Raw genomic sequence first — 22,604 nt, forward strand, 5'->3', positions numbered from 1 at the left:
GAAAAAAATTATATAATTAACTCACTCTATGACCCGGAGGTTCAATGCTGCATTCATAAAAGCCCTCAGCTGACTTTTGTCTTTAACCAATTGAATCAGCTTCTGCTTTCTATTCCTATTTCTGCGAGATCCATCTTCATATCGTCTTCTAATTTGCGTCTCGATCTTGTTAATGGTCTTTTCCCAATTGGGTTTCCCGTGAAATTTTGAAAGCGTTTCTACTTTCTTCCATTCAGACTGGCTACATGACCTGCCCACCGGAGCCTCCTACATTTAATGACACAAACGATGTTACGTAAAGGGTTTAATCTGCTATTCCCTATTCTCGTCTCTCTAGCCAGAACAGGATTTTATTCTCAAAATACTTTTAGTCTGCGTTCTTCCCTCAGAGAAGTAAGTGACCATGTTTCCAACTATACAGCAGAACAGGCGTAAATATACTTTTTATATTATTTTATAACGATACCGTGATTTTATATGGAATTTTTTAGCTAATTGAACGCTATGCCACTGGTCCGTTCTTCACTTTGGACATCGCTTGAAATAGTTCAGGAAGCTGCGAAGACAAAATTGTGTACCTTATAGGGAGCGTCTGTGACCCTTCAAATTTATTTTTAGCAATCGCTTCGTATGCCAAGCTCACCTCGTCTCTTGGTCTAAACTCAAGGAACTCGTCGGGACAGTCCCAAAAAAGTTCAGTCAGGCTTCCGAAAGAAGGTACAGATTTCTTATATAAAAACAATATTTGATGGAAAATAAAAATAATAATAATAATAATAATAATAAATTAAAAAAAAGTATTCGCTTATCCGTAATTAGTTAACCGTAATAATGTGGGCGCAACCCCACACAAATATAATAGTACTATTTTATCTTTTCCTAGTGTAAACTAGAAGAGTTTTGTCTAAATATCTTAACGTATTTATCCGTTGTATAAGGGTCGCGCTCGTATATTCCATGCAGGGGCTTATTCACTACGAAAAAGCTCCCAAACTGCAGTTATTAAAAAAAAAAGGGGGGGTTGATTCAGAATAGAGACGGAAACATTGCATATGATGAACATTACTTATACTGGCTATGATGCTGCCACCTACGAACTGATCTATCGAACCTTGTAATCTGACAAGGTAATTGACACTGTTAACGCCTTCTTGTGGTTGTGTGAATTGAATTGCTTTATTATAGTATCGTGAAAATGAAATAGTGAAAAGTATAAATTAAGTGGGTTTGTATAAGGAACCAGGATTAAATCCTAGTGTGTGATTAATATTAACTTTTTCTAAATTTTAACCTTTATGTTTTAGTGTGATTTTGAATTAAACATTTTGGTGAGTATTGGTCGCCCACTTGGGATATGAGCCTGATTCCTATTATATTTAAATTTGATGTTATTTATAATATTTGGTTTTGTAATCTAATTCGAACTAACCTTTTGAGTCAAAATTTGAACTTTAAATTTACTCTAAATTATCAAATCAATGAGAAAATATAATAATAATGTGCATTCTCCTTCCGACATTTAAACCGTTATTGATTGGAACAATTTCTTAAAGGAACCGGTTAGTTAGTTATTGTTATATATATATACATATGTTCTTTGTTTTGTTATTTGTTGTAATAAATTTATGTCTGTTGAAACTGATTCCTTCTAATTTACAAACTCTAAAATCCTTTCACGGAAGTCTAACTTTCGTAACTACTCGGAAATGCAGTGTATTTGTCGTTCCTTTTACATGATTGCTGCAAAACGTAGATTATAAATAATAATAACGTAATATATTCATGTTAATATTTGTACAATTTTTCATGCAACAGAAAATTTACAATATTTTAGATTCAGTAATTACAATAACAGAAAGTTTTCGGAAAACATTTTACAGCAAAATTTAAACAATTTAACCATTATACAGCAAAATATGTTAAACAATCTTGTTTAACATATTTTCGTCTTACTAGTATTTCTACACGGGAATATCATGTATGTGCAAAATGTGCATGTTAGTATAAGATGTTATTATGAGACGTTATGGGCATGTAAGGTATATTATGAGACGTTATGGGAATCCAAGGTATGAAGTGATTTATATATCTGTGTTCAGTTCTATGCCTTGTTGGAGTGTTGATACCAAAATTCTTTAATCATTCTGCTGGGCTAGTAAACACCCAAACTTTGGTCATCGGACCTCGAGATCCTGTGCTTTGTGTATCGAAGACAAGACACTGCATTACTGGCTGAATCGATCAATGCCACTCACGTTCTAAACATAAAATAGTGTGTTCCGGAGCTGCTCTCGGAACCAACGTACGGACACGAATCCTGGTGCTGTTATAACTTTATTCGACAGAATTCGCGAAGACAAAATAGTTTTGACTGAATAACACGAATACCCTACTTTCAGTCGCTTTCTAATTTCTTCGTGGATATGGTTTTGATCCTACATTTGGTAGTATCCATTTTGTCAAAGGTATTATTTGATATTTTAACGCATCCATAATTTGTAGTATTACGTTCACGGCAAATTTCCATGTACCTAGTTTTCTCCTCATTTATTTCTAAACTCATATCCTTGTAAGTGTTTAATAAAATCTGAACATTTCTTTCTACTGTCCCCACAACATCCCTATTAGATTTACATCATCCGCGTAAGATATAACCTGGTGAGTGCCATTCAGCTTTAGGTCCTGGTTGCTACCTTTGATTTTCTTTATAGCATATTCCTGAATAACACCGCATAACAATTGCAACAACGCACATCTCTTTGTTTCAAGGCATCATCGATGTGAAGAATCGTGAATAAATATTTTCCTACTCGAACTTTACTTTGGGATTTACTTAAACGTCGTAATTCTAGAAAAGATTACATAACGATTGCAATATGTGGTGAGGAACGAACTCCACAACGTATAAACAGAGGTCCTGGGAGCACTCTCGATCAGTCATGACCGGAAAACGACAGCGGAAGGAACTACTGTATATACTAAGGTAGGGATTTCGACATGTTCCAACTTAGTGTTTCTACGCTTTGGAACTAATAGTCACGGGCCAGAAAAATGATTTTTAAAAAATGCTTTTCTTTACTTGTCAGACTCAGAATAATTCTTGCTTTTTTTACTTTCATAGCCGGGCCTTTTCAAAGCTTGACGGCAGGTATAGATCGGCTTCACTGGTCGTTAGTGTCTTTAGAAAAATCTCCCTGAACTAGCAAAAGTTTAATTTAGTTTCTAGAAGGCTCCTTTCTACCCAATATATATATATATATATATATATATATATATATATATATATATATATATATATATATATATATATATATATATATAAAATGGGTAGAAAGGAGCCTTCTAGAAACTCCCTTCTAGGAGCCTTCTAGCAGATATATATTTTAATCCTTCATTTTTTTTTCTTTCTTTTAGTCCATCATTGATTCACTTCACAACTCGATGGTAGTTACCAGCCTTACTGGTCGTCAACGTTTCCTTTGGTCTTTGGTCTTTACAATTTAACATTTCTTTAAGACAAATAATTTTCGCATCAACTCTTCAGATAGTCTTCTCAACACTTGTCTGTAGACAGTGGCCTCACGGACCGGAAACACTTCTTCAGCCTTTGGCTAATCGATTTATTCAATTTTCAAAGCTTCTAAAAATAAAGTGTCTCTGGAAACCTTCTGTTCTATTTTTCAAATTTAAGCAGATTCTTAAAAAATTTCATCTCAGCTTTCAGTAGGTGAATTATTTCAAAACTAGTATTCCTATAAGTGAACTTGTTCTTTAGACAGTCTTTTCTGTCCAATTTATTACATTTGAGTTTTTGTTTAAATATGATAAGAATACTCTCAAAACGAAATTAGTTGTCTCCTAATAATCGATTTCAATCTGCGATTTTACTCTCTTTTGGGTTGGAAGTTGGACTGTCATTAGAAACCTTTAAACTTTTGACCCTTTATAAACTAACAAACTTCGGTGATGATTCAAGTAGTTGAGATATATATATATATATATATATACGAGGGCTATCCAGAAAGTAGATTACGTTTTCGTCTGTGTCCGCTAGGGGCGGGGCTAGCGCGGCCATCTTGGGGTCAGAGCGTTGCGCAGCTCAGTCGGCATCTAGCCGTGTAGTGAGAGGTTCGTGCTGTGCTCCGTTAAGATACTGTGACGGTTTGAAATGTCTGCGTTAATTGAAAATCCCGCGAGCTGCGAGGTGCGTGCAGTAATAAGGTTTCTGACAGCAAAAAACTGTAAACCGATAGAAATCTATCGGCAGCTGTGTGAAGTGTATGGGGACAACATTATCACTGAAGGTGGAGTGCGACAGTGGGTCATAAGATTTAAAAATGGCCGAACCAATGTTCACGACGAAGATCGAAGTGGGAGACCCAGCAAAGTGACTGCCGAACTTGTCGAAAAAGTCGATGTTAAAGTCCGTGAAAATCGAAAGTTCACAATAACGGAACTTTCTTTGAGTTTTCCACAAATTTCGCGAAGTTTGTTGCACGAAATCATCAGCGAAAAGCTTGGTTACCACAAGTTTTGTGCAAGATGGATTCCAAAAATCTTGACAGAGGACCACAAAAATCAGCGAATGGCTGCAGCGTTGCACTTTTTGGACGCCTACAATAAGGATGGTGACTCTTTACTCGATCGCATCGTTACTGGTGACGAAACATGGGTGAAACACGTGAACTGTGAAACGAAATTGCAATCAATGCAGTGGGGGCACACAGGTTCTCCCCAAAAACCCAAGAAATGCATGCAAACAATGTCGGCAAGGAAGATGATGGCGACTGTTTTTTGGGACAGAAAAGGTGTGATTTTGGTGGACTTCCTGGAAAGAGGCACTACAATAAACGCTCAAAGGTATTGCCAAACTCTGCAAAACCTCAGAAGAGCAATTCAAACCAAGCGCAGAGGAATGTTGAGCTCTAAGATCTTGTTGATTCACGACAACGCCCGGCCCCACACGGCAAATGTCACGCGTGAAGTTCTTGAATCTTTTCAGTGGGAGTTGTTTCCTCATCCGCCGTACAGTCCCGACCTGGCACCGAGCGACTTCCACCTACTTCCAGCAATGAAGAAGTGGCTGGCTATGCAGCGTTTTGATGACGACGAACAGCTGCAAGAAGAGGTAACGAAGTGGTTGAAGTCGCAGGCGGCCGAATTTTTCGACGAAGGAATTTCCAAGCCCGTACATCGCTACGATAAATGCCTTAATTTGAATGGTGACTATGTCGAAAAGTAGTATTTGTGTGTGGCTTTCATATGTATATAATAAAATTTGTTTCCTATACTTTGTTGATTTTTTATTCCAAAACGTAATCTACTTTCTGGATAGCCCTCGTATATATATATATATATATATATATATATATATATATATATATATATATATATATATATATATATATGTGTGTGTGTGTGTGTATATATATATATATATGTGTCTCCTGGATGCACGGACGGACGGATAGTAAATATATAGAGAAGTTTGGTTTGCCATAATCTTGCAATTAGATTTAACCGCGAACAAAATATTTGGCTATTTGGATTAAACGAAAATTAAGCAAGATTAAAATGCCCGAAACTACTTCTTAACCTATAATTGGGCGTTAGGTATTTTATTAACAAGACTAATTTTAAAATTGTCTTACATTCTTTCAACAACTTGAGCAGTTCCTACATCTTAGATTAGATCTAAACAATGTAATCACCACATAGATTTGAAGAATAGATTGTAGTATTTTAACTAATATATGATTTGTGCAGATTTCGTGCTTTTAAACGTTTATAAACAAAGTAATCGAAATCTAAGACTTTCTGAACAAACGTAGACCAGTGGTGAAAATAAATTTGACTAAACGTTAAGATTTTTGTATATAGTAAAATGTGTACAAATGCTTCTGAATATAAACAAATTAACATTTATTAATTTTTACCAAGTTTGTTCTAACAATAAGATTGTTATCTTGGATTTTAATTTCTCTTACCAGATTGGTACTTGAATTGACGTAGTGTACGGTGACTCCCGACTTGGGTCATAATTCTGACATTCTAGTTCAATTCTACATTACTTTCACATTTTCATTCTAAATTAGATTTTCGAACAATTTTATGCAATAATTGTTATAAAAAAAAAAAAAAAAAGAAAGAAAGAAAAGAAAAGAAGGGAAAAAAACTGTAATTTTAGACTTCTGCGTTTATGGACTTAGGCTGTTGTTGAGGTCGTGTGTTGGTCAGCCTTGGCTCACAGCTAAGATGATGACTGGACTACAATGTAATTAGTATATAGTAGTAGTTAAGTGGTTCTTTGGATCAATATGAGAAGGGTTATGAATTTAAACCTTTCGCAGGCCGTGGGAAATATACTTGCCACCAAGAATTTATTTTCTGATGTTCCTGGGAAGAGCTTTTATCATCTTCGTGGGCATTGTAAATTACTATTATCAGAACTTGGAAACTATTGTATTCTGATCCTGCACCCGGCCAGTTTATTATATTACGGGTTATGCCTGTACGCGTGTCAAGAAAACAACGGAAGAAATAACTTTAATATAAGAGATCAATCCTGCAAGAGATCGCCCAAAGTATGTTAAAATTCGTGAGTTCACGTTATGTATCTGAACAATACAATTAATAAGGTATACAAAGCATGTGCCGCGCTGGCTGTTAATGAAAGTATGATACCTTCCAAAGGAACAACAAACAATATATGCCTTTGCAATCTGTGAAGATACAAGTTACGATGATGTACTAAATCCAAAATTGCCAGAGAGAGACCTCAAGGAAAAACAAGAATGAAACAGCTTGCCAGGTAGAATGACCAGATTTCGACAATCAAAAATGGGACATTCGGGAAACAAGCATAATTTCATAGTCCACCTAGATATAGCCATTTTATTTTATTACTCTTACCAATGAGGAAGACGTCTCTAGCTCTTCAAAACGAAGTTTTATTTATTTCAGTTTATTCCAATTTTAATTTTTTACATTATCCTTTAACAGGAACCAGAATTAATTCGCTCTTGAATTCAAATATTTTTGGTGACTAAATTCCTTATACAAGGATTGGTACTTTCTTGAAAACACTTTGAAGTCCATATAGTGCTGTATTGTAATTATTAATTAAACATTCTCTTGCAAAGTATGAACAAAATTATAAGGAGTTTTAGGGAAACCTCACCCAAAGAAAATATCCCCAAAAGTAAATTATAATGGAAAGTAAATTATATGGAAAGAACTACCAGGGATAATTATCCCTTGTAGCTCTTTCCATAAGAAGCAAATTATACTGTAATGGAAAACCAACATATCAATCATATTTTCTTCTTTTTTTCATTTATTTAATTTGTTGCTCTTTCAAAGCTTTAATTTTTAAGACCTTTTGGTATTTCTTAAGCTGCTTTATTTCTTTTTTTAAAAAAAACTTATTTTTACTACCTTTTTATTATAATCTTTTTAAATTTACATTAGTTCTTTTGAGGTGTTCTCTATATCTTCTATAAACAGCTGTAATGCTCGTTAACATTACTTGAATAATAAGAACACTGATTAATTTCGTGAAATTTGATTGTATTTTACCTGTCTCTTTTGTGGAACTTAACAAGTTCCCAGACTCTCGGCATAGTTTGAAGCATTTCTCGGATTTTGAATGACTTTCCCGGACTTTCAGCTTCAGTGTGAACCCTGTACAGCGAACCACGATTTCCTTACTCTAAACGGCTTCTAGAGGACGATGAATTTCAGTAAAATTCATTTTTCCCGCCATGCAACTGACAAAAAATATGAACGGTTTCGAGGCACTCCTCACTTCCTCTTCAGTGCATCTCAAAAAACTTAGCACGTAAGAGATATGATGTATAAAATTGTTTGCTTGTCCATCTTGTAGAATAAAACTGATGGGATAAGTTTGTGTTTCTGTACTACCATTTCCTTTTCTTGCTAATGTATGAGTAATGAAAAGTCCTTACACGACAAGTATTTCTTGATTGGATGTAAATGTTTTCAGTTTAAACATTTGCAGTTTAAGATCGTTAATTGAATGTTACTTCAAGATCTTTAGTCGAGTGTATGTTACCAGTGATCTTACGTAGAAATACATATCAAGGACTTCAGTATTCTTTGGACGAACTGAAGAAGAGGTAAGGGGTGGCTTGAAACCGCTCATAGATTTTCTCTCTTTTGAATGTTTTAATGTGTAATATTGGATGAGAGTTTAGCGTCCCCTTCAGCAGCAAGGGAATATGAGACGTGGACCTATCAGCTTAACGTAGAATCCGAACTAGATGAATTCCCGCCAGGAATCGAATCCAGGTCTCCTGCGTTGAAGACGGGTAAGTTAACCGCATTGCCACTAAGGAACTCTATTAACATTAAAATATATATATATATATATATTTCCTGTTAACCGCATCCCATCATATCACCAACCAATTAAACACTCATTTTCTTCAAATCGATATATCTCTGCCTCGGCAAGTAACGAGCTAAAGAAATTAGTAATAAAAACCGTAAACATAAATGGTCACAAAGTAAAATGTATCTTTCATAATGTGATGCAAAGTACTCACCCGCCGCTCGCACTCAAGATGAATGTTTACATTTTGTTTGTATTCTAGTCCTCCTAGACTTTCAAAGGTAGATGCTCCTGGTTTACTAAGATCATTCACAAAAAATTCTATTTCAAACTGTGATGGATTTGTAGCTCTGAAAAAAGGGAAAATTAAAGAAAAAATGTTAGTATAATATTACCCATGAAATAAATAAACAAATTACATGTACTATATTCAATGATATGGTTAAACATGATTATTTTCCCTCACTCATTCTGCAGATGAACGAATGTGAAGGTTAATCCCCCACGAAACCACACGCCTGGTACTAATGTTATCTATTATTCACCTCTTTATATATATATATATATATATATATATATATATATATATATATATATATATATAGTCAACGTAGGATCCGAAACACGAGATCCTAATAGAAATCGAACAGGGTCCCCCGTGTCGAAGGAGCTTCCCGAAGCTTCATGGCTAACGCGCTCGGTTTTATTGTTTGCTGGTTTCAACTTCGTTTCGAGTAGAACGCATTGAATAGAAGCCACAACACGTTAAACTGCTCCAATTCTAGTATTGTGTCACGTTCTTCAAAATTGGAATGTTGCTTGTGGATGCAACATTCAAATAAGAGTAACAAGTAAAACTGACCGAAAATAAGAAGCAAGTAATACTTTATAAGGACAATTTAATTAAAAAACATATCCTCTGTTCACAACCCTCTCAATATCCTCATTGAACTTCGTAAAAGCGGTCAACTTCACCATTCGCAAAACATTAAGGATTAACGTTTGTTTGTCGGGTACGCGATAAATGATACAATATTTAAACCATTTCTAGCCATTATAAACAGCTTATAATTTCCATTTTTTAAGAAGCTGGCCCTCTACTAATCAGTCACTTACAACCTTACTACTATCACTTTTTCCTGTCGACTAATTAACGGCGACCTCGGTTAAATTTTGAATATAGGTTCCGCACGTTTAGTTCTGATTCTCATCTATGGTCTAACGTTCCTGCAAATTTACATTTATAAATTTTATCGTGTAGTGCTAATGTTCCGAAATTTTCTTAAAATAATAATAATAATAATAAAACTGCAGTACACCACATACTGATTTTTATGAATTGAATGTGTCACTCCAACGTATTTCTCCTGTTTAATGATAAATGTTGTGTTGGTGTGTGGCTGTTCTGGGACAGGGATTGGGTGGCGTAGTACACACGTTAACTCATCGGCATTCATCGGAACTCATCGGAGATCCCGAGTTCGAGTCCCGGTCCAGTCATTCACATTTTAACTCGTTGTGCGGTACTGAATTTGCACCTACAGAGAATCTGGTGTATAAAGTTTAAATCGCTTGTATTCTTTTTTCATTAATATATCTGAAATTACAACCATCAAAAGGTGTTCTCAATACTTGGACACTGGATTATCCAAGTACAGCAGCTAGGCTGGTACAAGCCACGGCCTTCAAAAGTGAGAGTGTGTGTGGCTGTTCTAGGAAGCGGACTGAATGGCGTAGTGATTCACGCATCAGCACAACGTGCCGGAAATCCCGGTCCAGTCATTCACTTTTTCACTTTTTGCATGTTATGTAGTAATCTTTTTTTTAAATCTACCTGATCCCATTAAAAGGGAAGGGAAACAAAAGAACGCCTCTTTGCTTGAAAAGAAAGGAAGAAAGAAAGGAAAAAGAAGTTATGATCTAGGTAAAGAGGTTTTCTTTTGCCACTTCGAGATTTGGTAGTTCTCCATAGCATTAACAGCTACATTTCAAAAAGCTCGTGTAACATTACTAGCTCGTGTATCATGGATTGGCCAGCCCTTTTTCAAAGAGTAGGATCGCAATATGATAGCTTTACCACTATGCAAGAATACAGGATTCGTAGGTTATTACGAAATCTGTCACTTCAAAATACTATTTCTTATTTCATTTAGTTGTAAAATTTGAAATGGCCAGTACGGCACAAATTGGGGACATGATACTAGGCAAATATGTAACACGTTTAAGATTCTTTGTAGCCTCATGTTGAGAGAAATATTGGTGTATTTGTTTGTTTAAGTTTAGCGTCCCGTTTCAGCGCCAAGTCTATATAAAGTATGGATCTACAACTTAGGGAACTACTGAAGTGCGTTTCGTGCTTTTGCACCGGAAATCGAACCAGGACCAGTGCATCAAAGGTGCGCGTGCTAGCCACTAGACCAGAGATAAGTGCACCTATCAATGTGTAGTACTGTAGTACAAAACACTGTTATCTTAATTACAAGCTCGACTACTGTTTCAGATTCCACTTTAGTCGATCTAGTCCTGATAAAAGTTGACTATCCACGTAACTTAGCCACTAGTAACAATTGAATAGGTCTCTTCGAAACAAGTGGTGGCTTAGATAAGTTTCGATGTTTCTTATTATTTTTATAACTATTTACAGTACGAACAATCTGGAACATATACTACGAAAACAAACAAACAAAAAAAAAAAAAAGCGTTATTTTAATTCATATTTATCAAGTTATTTCTTTAAAAGTTTAAAAGTATTCTTTCCCTAAAAAATTTAAACATTCCTAAGATTATTAACAAGTATGACACGTAATGTCATTCATTACTTTTCATACCATGTAGTATCTCCACGCTTCAGTATTATAATACTGAATACTTTTACTGAAAACCATTTTCACATCATTACATTTGCTAACAATTTTATAAGTCACGGAGAACTCCAAATTTATTATCTAAAACTGAATAATATTTCAATTTGCGAGACAATTTTGTAATATCTTTGATGTAAATATGATTTCGTTTTTTTTTTCTTCATAATTAGGATATGCTTAATGCATTTACTTTCGTAATTAAATATGATTTCTCTAGTATCCGACTATGTGTGAGAGAATTCTATTTATCTTTTCACTTCTGTCTTTTATTTATGTGTTTATTTATTTATTTTATTATGAAATGAATTTTCGATATCTGGTGATGGAACCTTTCTCTGTGTCTATAGTTAGAAAAGATTACAAGTTTTGGCGAGTTTTTGGTTAGTTATGAAATAAGAGATATAAATTACAATTAAAAATAGCTTAACTTTGCTCATGGTTTAAGTTTTGCGTTATCAACCTTCTTTCCACGTCTTCAGAATATCATTTTTTCTTTTTCTATCTTTCATAAAGAAAAACTTAATTTTTAAACACATGTTTTCTCCATTTTTTCTTAAATTCAAATGTATAGGTACCTGATACGTGTAACTGCTTTACCTAAAATATCCACGTTTGAACAGATTTTTGTTATATAACAGTTTAGTTGTACAGATTAATAATACATTTTTAAACGGGGACCGCGGTGGCTCAGTGGTAGAGCGTTCACCTCCGGTGCTTGGGGTCCCTGGTTCGATCCCAGCTCGCGCCGTGTGGACTTTGTGGTGGACAAACACCGTGCTCGTGAGTTTTCTCGGGGTTCTCCCCTTTCCTTCCACTTTCTTCATTCCACCATTTTATTGATTTCTCATTATCACCGTTTCCTTTAGCCTAACCGGCACAATCGTGGGACGTAAAACTTAAAGATTTCATTTCATTTCAATATTTTTAATATACAAATTAGTGATAAACTATTTCATGTCAGCTATGGGAATAAAATATTTGCTTTCGAGTAAAGATTCTCAGTAGGCTGGTAAGTACTGCTACTGATATTTCTGTTTACACATCTCTATAGTTTCATCCCGTGATTTAGTCAAATTACCCACATCTATGTTCAACATTGGTAGCTTTGTTCAAAATTGGAAAAAGTAGAAATATGTTCATGGTAGAATAGGGTTGCCAGACCTTTAAGTTTTTCTCCTACGTTTTACGTCTTTGTTCTGACATTTTTTTGCGTTATACGTTATTTTTCCCGTAAAACGATTCTTCCTTTTTTAACAAAATAAATTATAGTCCTGGATACTTTTATTTACTATTATTATTAAGTTAGTGGGAAAAGTATTTAGAGAAAGTGATTTCTTATATTATTGGCAATGCCATTCAACGGTGTAACTTAGTATTCAGAGAGAAAATGCTGTATTTTTTATCTCCTATCTAATCGTCACCTTAACCCTATGTTTAAGAATAATTTGGTTTTAGCATATTGATCTTTGTTTATCAACATGGACTCGATAATATTGAAGTTTTGATCGATCGTGATATACTGATATCCGGAACAGATGCTACTGTGTGCTAATAAAAGCAAAACTCAAAGTGGTTGTGAATTTCGATATGTTTTGCAAAAATTTTTTGAATATATAAAAGAGGATGTGGGACCGTTAACACATGCAAGGTCTTCAACGAAATACAATTAAACAGCAACAGAGATTTGTGATACACTTAGTTTCTAGAATTTGGGTTTTATGTCTCTTTCAGCACTGAGGCTATATCAAACGAGAATTAAAAACTTAACGTGGGATCCGAACAATATGAGCTACCATTGGGAATTGTAATACACTTTTTAGAAGTTTTATGTGTTGCAGTTATTTAAATGAAACTGTTCCAGTTAGCAAGCAATTAAAATTATTCTACGTTACTATGTAAAATAGTATGTGTTTGTTATATATACATTTTAAATATCAGTTATCTTCCTTCTTTCGCCTAAAAATCGCACAACCCTGTGGTAGATGTCTACAGCTAATTGAAGCAAGCATAGCGAGCTTCCAACACTCGATTCAACCTCCATTTGTGTGTCTGCCCGTCTACCTGTTCTACGATAATCCGTAAAATTTGTTCGTTTTTAATGATACTTGGTAAGTGGCTTCGTCCAACCTTCCAAAATAACCACATTGTCTGGGCTTGCAAGTCGTCAACAATAACAGGGTAAATAATCCACCTCATATTGCAAGTTTCCCTATAATGTGGCAAGTTATCCCTATGTTCCTTTAGGGAATCCCTCGCACACATCGTGCGGAATGTTTGAAACACATTTTTCAATCGAGCAAGTATGACTTCGAGTGTCATGTTTTAAACCGCACTCTCTACGATGAGTTGTTTTCGAATTAAGCCCTCTGAAGTTATTTTCCCACGCTTTCAACACCTTATATCGCCAAAACTATCCCTCACTGACTAAAGTTCCAAAGGACTTTTCTGTTGGTTTCGGTGTCGGAAATCAGCTCCCTAATTTTTTTCAAATAGTTTCTTACCATTCTGTATATATATATATATATATATATATATATATATAATTCGTTACAATTAGTTTTCACTAGGCGAAACCAGAAACTCCGATTTGCTAGTAAAAATTTAGACACTTCTTTAAATAGTAAAACTCGAACACAGACATCTAGTAAATGAATTATACACCGTGAACCGAAAAGCTGTTACCAGATTGATTTAACTGGTATGTAAACCCAACCAGACAGAGAAAACAAATACACTATTATGTATCAAGACTGTTTTGCAGCATGCCCACAAAAACTAAATGTGCTGAGGAGGTTGCGTATAATTTGTTTAATAGATTTTAACATTTGGAGCACCATCCATTTTGCATATCCACAATGGCTGGGTTCGACAACAGCCTTCTGGGTCAATCCATACGAAGTGGTCCAAAGATGGTAAAAATGGTTGCTTGACCATCTCCGAAAATTACAGAACTTTGAGTGTGACGAATCTTGTGTATGAGAAGGTCAATAACACTATTCACGTTATCGTGTGTACAAGTGTTCCTGAATGGCGGCCATGTTTGTTGTCGGTGGAGTGCCAATTTTTGCATTTGCAAGCGTTTACGAAAACTATAGTTGATCAGGACGTACGAAGCACACGAACATCAAACAAATATGAACGTTTACAGGAGAAAGTAAGGTACACGGAGAATATATACTCTTGCTTCTAAATGAATAAGCAGAGTTCCAAACCAATACATGAATTCACCAGAAAAAGTACAGAAAATCACACTTTGAAGAGGCTGTATTTTGGAATGGCATGAAGTGGGGAGTTCATAAGTTTTATTCTGAATCTTATTGCATGTAAAGAGTCTGCAGAAATATCCACAGCTATGATATTACTGGCACCGTAGATTTATGGGGTGTCCCACAGTTGAAGTTCGTGATTTTGATGCCATTTTGGGGGTGTAACATCTCAGGAGTGCAAAGTGCTAAAAAAAATTGCTGCTTTGGCCACAAAGTAATTCTGTATGTGAATAAGCTATTGCAAAAAAAAAAAAAAAAAAAAAAAAAAAAAAAAAAAACTGACATTACCGGGACAAAAAAGTGAGGACATGGTAAAAATTAGAAAAGCATGTGCGTGATGATGGCGTCCGCTACTAGCTGTATAACGCTCTGAACATTTTACCATACCTATCGCCATTAACATTGCTGGCATTGAGATAGCAGGGGGATTATATTCGACGCTCCGGGAAAATCTGATTAATATCGGCCCACCTTTCTTCCAATGATCGAGGCGACACTTAAAGAAAACTCACCCTACTGGGACATGAGCGATCGCCATTAGAGGTACGGCAACGTGGAAAAATTGAATTAGAAGTGGTTCAGTCTCGACAATTTCAAGGTTCGAAGTTGGATGAATAGAGGCATATTTGATAAATTCAAAAGCATGCAGTTGCTAGAGAGTCTAGCGAGTAGTGTAGTATGGCGCATTATTATGAAGAAAGGGAACGATGCGCTTCAACTAAATCTGCCGTCGAAGGCACTGCAACAGGTTTGAATAATAGTCTGACCTTTAAGCAAGAAATCAATGAAAAGAACATCTTGTGTATCAGAAAACTGATGCCACCACTTTTCTGGCAGTAATTTTTAAATTCTTATGAAAAAAAATTAAAAAAAAAAAATGATGAGATTCAAGGAGGATCTGTTAAGGATTATACAAATAAAGAAGGCTTTCCTCAGATTCGGAAAACGAACTTGCAGACGATCTCATAGAATCATTTCTAAGTTCCGAGGACAAAGAATAGGAAAAATAAAATAAAATAAAAAAAAATAAAGCCCATGAAATACAAGGTATTTGTTAAGTGCAAAGCTTCTAGTGTGTCTTGTGTAATTCTGGAGCACATGTACTCAACTCTCACACATACATTCTTAGATTGACTACAACGCAAGTATCATATGAACGATCTTAAAAAGGTAACAAGCGAGTTTCGTTTCACAGGTGAAATTTTTGATAAGACTGACTTCCAAACTATGAGAGTTCAACCTCAAATTTCAAGTAGAATATCTATATAGCTAGCTACTGGCTGCAATAGGGTAATAAAATAAAGAGAGAATCTGTTTCTTGGACGCTGAATCCATATCAGAACGCCATTACTCGCTATATCGTACTGTTTTTGTTCTATGGTGATAATGACTAAAACAGGAAATCGTTAATTTGAACAACTTCCGGTTTGAATAGACGATTAACGAAGAAAATAGAACCTACTTCTCGGAAGCTGAATTGACTGCAAAAAACTACATCTGGATATATTTTACAGTTTTTGCACAATGAAATTAGTATTGAATCCGGAAGTAATAGTAAATTTCAACCATTTCTGGTTTCGGTAAAGTGTTGCGGGTTGTGATGGTTATGTTCTCTTGATACCCTGAATTGATTGCAGAAAACAGCTTATCGCTATCTATTACCATTTATGTTCTACGGCGATAAATGATGAAACCGGAAATGGTTGATTTTAACCACTTTCAATTCAATAGAGGCTTAAGGGAGAAGATAAAACCCTTCGGAAGTCGAATCGATTGCAAAAAAAATGCATCTTAGTATGTCTTACCGTTTTTGCTCTACGGAAGTCAGTACTGGAACTGAAAGTAGTAGCTAATTTCAACTACTTTCAGTTTCGGGATAGCCATGGTACGTTGCCTTGAGACGCTGAATCATTTGCTAAAAACCGCTTCTCGCAATCTATTACAGTTTTCATCCTATGGTGATAGACGTTAAACCCGCAAATGACTAATTTGAACCACTTTCGGTTTGAATAGAGGGTTAATGGAGATAATGGAACCTATTCTTAAGACGCTGAATCGATTGCAGGAAACATCTCGATATCTTTTACTGTTTTTTCTCTGTGGAAATTAATATTGAAACCGAAAGTAATATTGAATTTGAATCACATCTGGTTTTCATAGTGTGTTCGGGATAGTCATGGTACATTGCATTGGGACGCTGAATCGTTTCTCAAAAACAGCTTCCCGCTATCTGTTACCCGTTTTTGTTTTATGGGTTGAAACCGGAGATGATAAATTTGAACCACCTCCGGTTTGAAGAAAGTTAACGAAGGATATGGAACCTACCATTGAGACGCTGAACAGATGGCAAAAAGCCACATCTCGATATCTCTCACCGTTTTAGTTCTGATACTTGTCGACAGCCGAACGGATGGACAAAGCCATTCTCCTCATACACCGACACTTATGCATAACATAATTTGGAAATCTAAAAACAACGCTTCGTTCACGACTTGCTGATGAGCCTTTGGAATCCTTATTTCCGACGATTTCAGACATATTTTTGCTAAAATCCAGACAGACAGACAGACAAAAAAAAAAAAAGACAAACACGAAATTCAAAAGGTTTCTCCAAGTTTATTTTGAAATAGGTTTTGCCCGTAAATATAATAAATAAGAAACTGTGAAGACCTAGGTGTGTGGTCTAGTGACCCAAATCCACAGTTATTTACTTTTTTTTTTTTTAAGATAAGGCTTTTGTCATCATATTGATGTTTATAAATATTAAACGAAAATAAAAATCATATCGGCTTTTCTTTCAAGTACAGTACTTCCCCTTTATTCAAAGAATTAGGTGGTTCGGCACCACAAAGTATCCACAAAAGGACACACAAAAATGCAATTTTGTTTCCAGTTGGGAGCTTACACTACAACTGAAAGTGTTAGAGGATGAAGATGGTATGTAAAACTTTCACATTTCGAGAAAATTGTCTCCAAAGTTTTTATTATTTCATTTATTAGCGGATCACTTGCCTTCATCCATTAGAGGAATCACTTAAACGAAGCGTTATGAATTACGATAACACTTAACACTTTCATCCAGCAGTAGAACTAATCTTTTCAAAAATATAACATGACATCATATTTCAATACTTTGAATTATGACTTAATAAATAGTAGTTTTCTGTACTTACAAGTTTATTGCTTTATTTCTTTCAGAAAAAAAAATGTTTTCATTCTTTCACTTTAAAACACCTCTTCGTTATTTGAGACTGAAGTTTTTAAACAAACAAACAAACAAACAAACAAAAAAGGAAGACCGCAGATAATCAATAGTTTAATCTATACCTCAATTTTATGCTTACAGTTAAAATCATATGTGATTATAGACATAATATGAGCTGATACATGGTACCGAACAACTGGTTTGGCGCCCTTCCAACATCTGTTCCACCGCTCTTTATATGGAGCCAGTCCACCCCTGGTAGTAGTTCATATAGGTAATGTAAAAATGGTTTGTAATTCACAGAAGTAGCAGTAGTTTGTAATAGTAGAAGTATTTATTAGATTTACATAGTTTCATAGATATCATCAGGTAATGCGACTTGTTTAATTTTATTAATTCAGAATTTTTATATACAGTATATATATATATATATATATATATATATATATCTTTCAACATGATGACGGATATATTTAGTAAATAATAAGGGCTTTTAAGAAAAGTAGAAAAAATTTCGGTGACTTGAATAGATGGAATAGAATAAATCGTTAATATACGAGATAAATGTATGTAAGGTTACTTCGATCTTGATCAATTGTATTACGGTTGTAATATGTTTACTGACTTATTTTTCAAGGCTTCGTATGTTCCTTCCGATATGTAGCCCCATTCCAGACGCTCACTTGACCCGACATTCGGTGGAAACTACTTCTACTTCATTTTTCTTTTAACTTATTATAATAATTTACGTACACAATAAATAATTAATTAATTTTCAATATAATGTTGCTTCATTAAAATTTGTATCAGTTACGTAATCGTAATCTCAATATTCATTTACTCCCTTCATAAAATAGGATATGCAAACAAATTAATAACTCGAGCTATGATCAATTTTCCGTTGCAGGTACACCATATGAATCTAGCTATGCACAAAAGTTACGTACGCGACTTCCTTAATTAATATTACGTATGTATTACTAACCATATATACCAATGAACAAAGTAAGAAGCTAGCAACCACCTCTGGTTTTTACTGTTTTTTTCTTCATCGCTGGTAGTAATGTATATAAGTGTCATCAACAGTGACATAAGGCCTCAAAACACACTTTAATTGCATTTCATGTCCAAACACTGTCTTGAAATGTACACGCGAATCCGCTTTTGGTCAGCTCAGCAGTGAGCAATTGCGACACCCATCTTACCGATAGTTTCCCCATACCTAAACATTTATGAAGATTATTAAAAACGCGTTCGACTAAAATGTTTACTATCTTCGCTATCTCATGTCCGTTCACTCGATGATCTTTCAACACAATACCATGAATTTTATTCACTATTTCTTTAGATGCGACCTCCTTTGGATGCTCAGAGTGCTCAGTGCTCGTGCTCAGAGAACCGACCACAACGGAATTCTGTGAACCACTTTTGCACCACTTCATGAGACGGGCCAGTTTTTATTAAACTTTCGAGGTTTTCTTCCATTAATAATTTTCCCTTGCAAAAAGGAGTATTTTAATCAATACTCGAAATTAACTTCTTTTTTTTTTATTTCAAATACTGAACATACATTTATTCGGTTTACAAAGCTGTCAACAACAGTACAACAAACAAAAGACAATCGAAATTTTCCGGTTATTTATTGAAAATGGACAACTTCAACTACACAATGAAACGTGACTGGAGTACCATCACGTGAGAAGTCACGGACTTATCAAACGCTCCTTGTAATCAAACGCTCCTTGTAGAGTAAAAGACTAGTAAATCTGGCAATTGGTTTACTTTTAATTATTTTCATTTTTACATTGATTTATTCATAAATGAGTTAGGATACTATTGTGACTGAAGTAAAATTGTAAGAAAGGTGTTTAATCAGCAAACGAAATGAATGTCCAGTCACTGGTGCGAAGGTAAACTCCAACAAACTAATCAACAGTTACGACGTAGTATTGCGATACCGTGAATCTTAAAGAGTAGCTTTGTTGGTCCACATTGAATTAGTATATAGAAAATGGCCAAGGACACATATCAAAGCACATGAACAAAGGAATGATATGAAAATCTACGTACCTAATTCCATCCTTTCTATGGTAAATTAGTGAGAGGGGAAAAAGTAAGTAATACTGCTAAATTCTTTAATTCTTACCAAATATCGTGAAACATCTTCGCCTTGTTTTAAACTGATGCAACAAATTTGTTAGGGCTAACAGGATATTACGCTTATAAATAATCGTGTTATCTTAAACGAGGGAGCTCTCAGCCATAAACTGTCAGCTCCGACATCGTCGTTCGTCAAGATATTTATGAGCTTATTTTATAATTCTGGGAGAATAAAAATTTACTGATGTATTTTGAATCACTTCAAAAGTAAAGTATTCTTCTATGCAAGCCTTCAATAACAAAACAACATTTTGTCACATGATCCGAGCGATGCGCTGAATCAGTTAGTTTCTTCGTCTGAAACTTCAGAACCTAGGTCTGCAAGAAATACATCGCCTTCTTTTTCAAAACAATCTGGCGGTGTCTGATTCCTGGTAAACTGAGACTGTTTCGACTTTTTACGTGTGTTCCTGCAGTAATGCTTGTTTTAAGCATGGCATGAATTCGGATAGCAAACGCTAGCAGTGTACAGCACTCTGCACGTCACTCGCGAGCCAAGAAATGAACTGCAATGGAAAAGCTTCATTTTTATCTGATAGAAATGGGAAACATATGGTTTAACTTTCGCTCGTGACTGACACGACCTACAACTTTGATGTTATTCATATGTTATTAAAGCTTGTATTCTTTACAAGGCCCTATCAAACAGCAGAGATGTCATTCATGACCACGCTACTGTTCAAAATGGTTATGATCCTTTGAACTTACGTGATCAAAACAAAAGAAATACCAAGTTAGTTGCATAATTTAATTTTACTGAATACTATGCAAATGACACAGGTTCACAAGAATTGTAGGCTCAGTTTATGTGTTAATCGTAGAATCTGAAGCAGGGAAAAGACAAACCTAATGGTTTGTTTGATATATTTATAGCAAAACGACCGACGCCATGAAATGTGATTAAAGAATGCAGTCAATGCTTTACAAAAGTGCCGCCAAGGAAGGTGGGAGTACCAGCTAAAATCTTCGCCAATTATTCAATAAAAGAAGTATAGCCAAGTTAAATTTAATATTTGTAATAACGTGTCGAATTGTTAAGATATCAATTAGTTCTATATTATGACACGTGCTCCCTGTTTCACAGCTTGGGAGTCTCCTCGTAGCCATATGTCCCGAGTTCGACCCTCAATTGAGATAATTGCATTGGAAAAAACCCAAATACAACCTAGGATCAGCTTTAAGCAGTACTCTCCATCTCATGTAACCTTGGTCTTGAAGAAAGAATTGCTATAAACGAGATTATGATCTTTATGTAAACATCTACATGATTGAGCTTTCTTGTCGCTAAGCGGTTAGCGTATGTACTTTCTGCGTGGGAGACCCGTGTTCAATTCCCAGCGAGAGCTCGTGGTTGGGATCCCACCTTAAGCTATAGGTCCACTCTCATTTAGCCTCGCTACTGAAAGGAACAGTAACTGAAAATCCAATCCATTCTTTTAAAGAAAAATATGATTGCCATTTCTTTTCCTCTCTCTCTTTCTCCCTTATTTTTTATTTCAGATCCATGTAAAACAGTAAAATAAATAAATAATAATCTCCATCGTTTCCACTGCTACCAAAAATGCTATACAAAAATTATAAATCGCGATCCAAATTTACATGTTTCCGCAAACTGCTACGCAAGAAACGCTTTTGTATACATGGGCGACGATTCACGCTGGAGAGTTGCCATCCTCTATTTCTATGTTATGTAAACCAAGAATGCTGTTAAATATTGATTATACTAGGGTTACCATATTCTGAAATGCCAATATGTGGATACATTTTTATAACGCGATTTTCTATGAACTGCCCTCCTTACCTAGTTGATATGCTAAAAGCATATAAGCACAATAAAAAAATAAATAAAAAAACTCGCGGTATGTCTAGATTTAACCAATTAAATATTTATAACAACATGTTCAAAAATACTAGCATAAGAAAATTGGCAGAAAAAACTGGAAGCAAAAACAAGAAAGAAATGAAAAAAAGAAGCTGGCGCGACAGACTGGTATGCCAAAATAGGCAACCCCTATATTCTTCATTAAACACTGTTACCAATATGATACTGCACATTAGAAAGACCAATACACTTTAACTTAGAAAATGAAAAAAAAAAAAAAAAAATCAAGGAAAATCTATGCCTGCGGAAATTTTTACTCTCAAAATTTTCAAAGATGTAAGGTAACTCTAGATTATACTGACACTGAATGAAATAAATAAATAATATAAGCCAATGAAAATGTGATAGAGATTTATTCTAGCCACCACTGTTAGCTACACTTACCCTAATCTTACTCCGCCCGGGAAGTCTGCTTGTACTCGAGCACCCAGGGGAATTATCCTTACTTCGCTAATGAACACTGGTTTAGTGAACTGTACAAGGTCCAAGTTTAATTCCTGAAAAGAAATACAGATTACATGATATTGTATAACATCAATACACAAGACCTGTTCAATGGAAAACCTAAAATTTACCGTACGGAGCATTTGCTACAGATATTGAAATAGTTATAGTATAACATTGATAAGATTGCACTTCAAACAGTTTACATTACAATGGCACCATTCTTGTCCAATGTACTTAACGCAGAATGAGAGCACAAAAATTAATTTCACGATTTTTCACTTTCATTAATCATTCATCTCTTTTAGCCTAAATGACATAATTGTGGGACGTTAAACTAAAAAAAAAAAAATTCCTGTCATTTAAAAGCGAACAGGGCGGAAAAAATCATTTTTTTTAAAATTATTTTTAATTTTTTTTTTTTTAAATA

General features: G+C 34.9%; 1 protein-coding gene across 5 annotated transcripts in view; it reads right to left on the minus strand.

The window, feature by feature from the left end:
• vir (VIR_N domain-containing protein) overlaps nucleotides 1-22,604 on the minus strand; it is a 188,056-nt gene that overhangs the window by 125,698 nt on the left and 39,754 nt on the right. For all 5 annotated transcript variants that reach the window (XM_081746558.1, XM_081746557.1, XM_081746556.1 and 2 more), the window contains exons 2-3: nucleotides 22,115-22,227; nucleotides 8,568-8,703 (exon numbers count right to left, since the gene is read on the minus strand). In XM_081746558.1, the coding sequence (XP_081602684.1) occupies nucleotides 8,568-8,703; nucleotides 22,115-22,227 (249 nt within the window). The remainder of the gene's footprint in view (nucleotides 1-8,567; nucleotides 8,704-22,114; nucleotides 22,228-22,604) is intronic.

This window comes from Thermobia domestica, chromosome 18 (assembly GCF_964235325.1).
Source record: "Thermobia domestica chromosome 18, izTheDome1.hap1.1, whole genome shotgun sequence".
Classification (NCBI taxonomy): Eukaryota; Metazoa; Arthropoda; class Insecta; order Zygentoma; family Lepismatidae; genus Thermobia; species Thermobia domestica.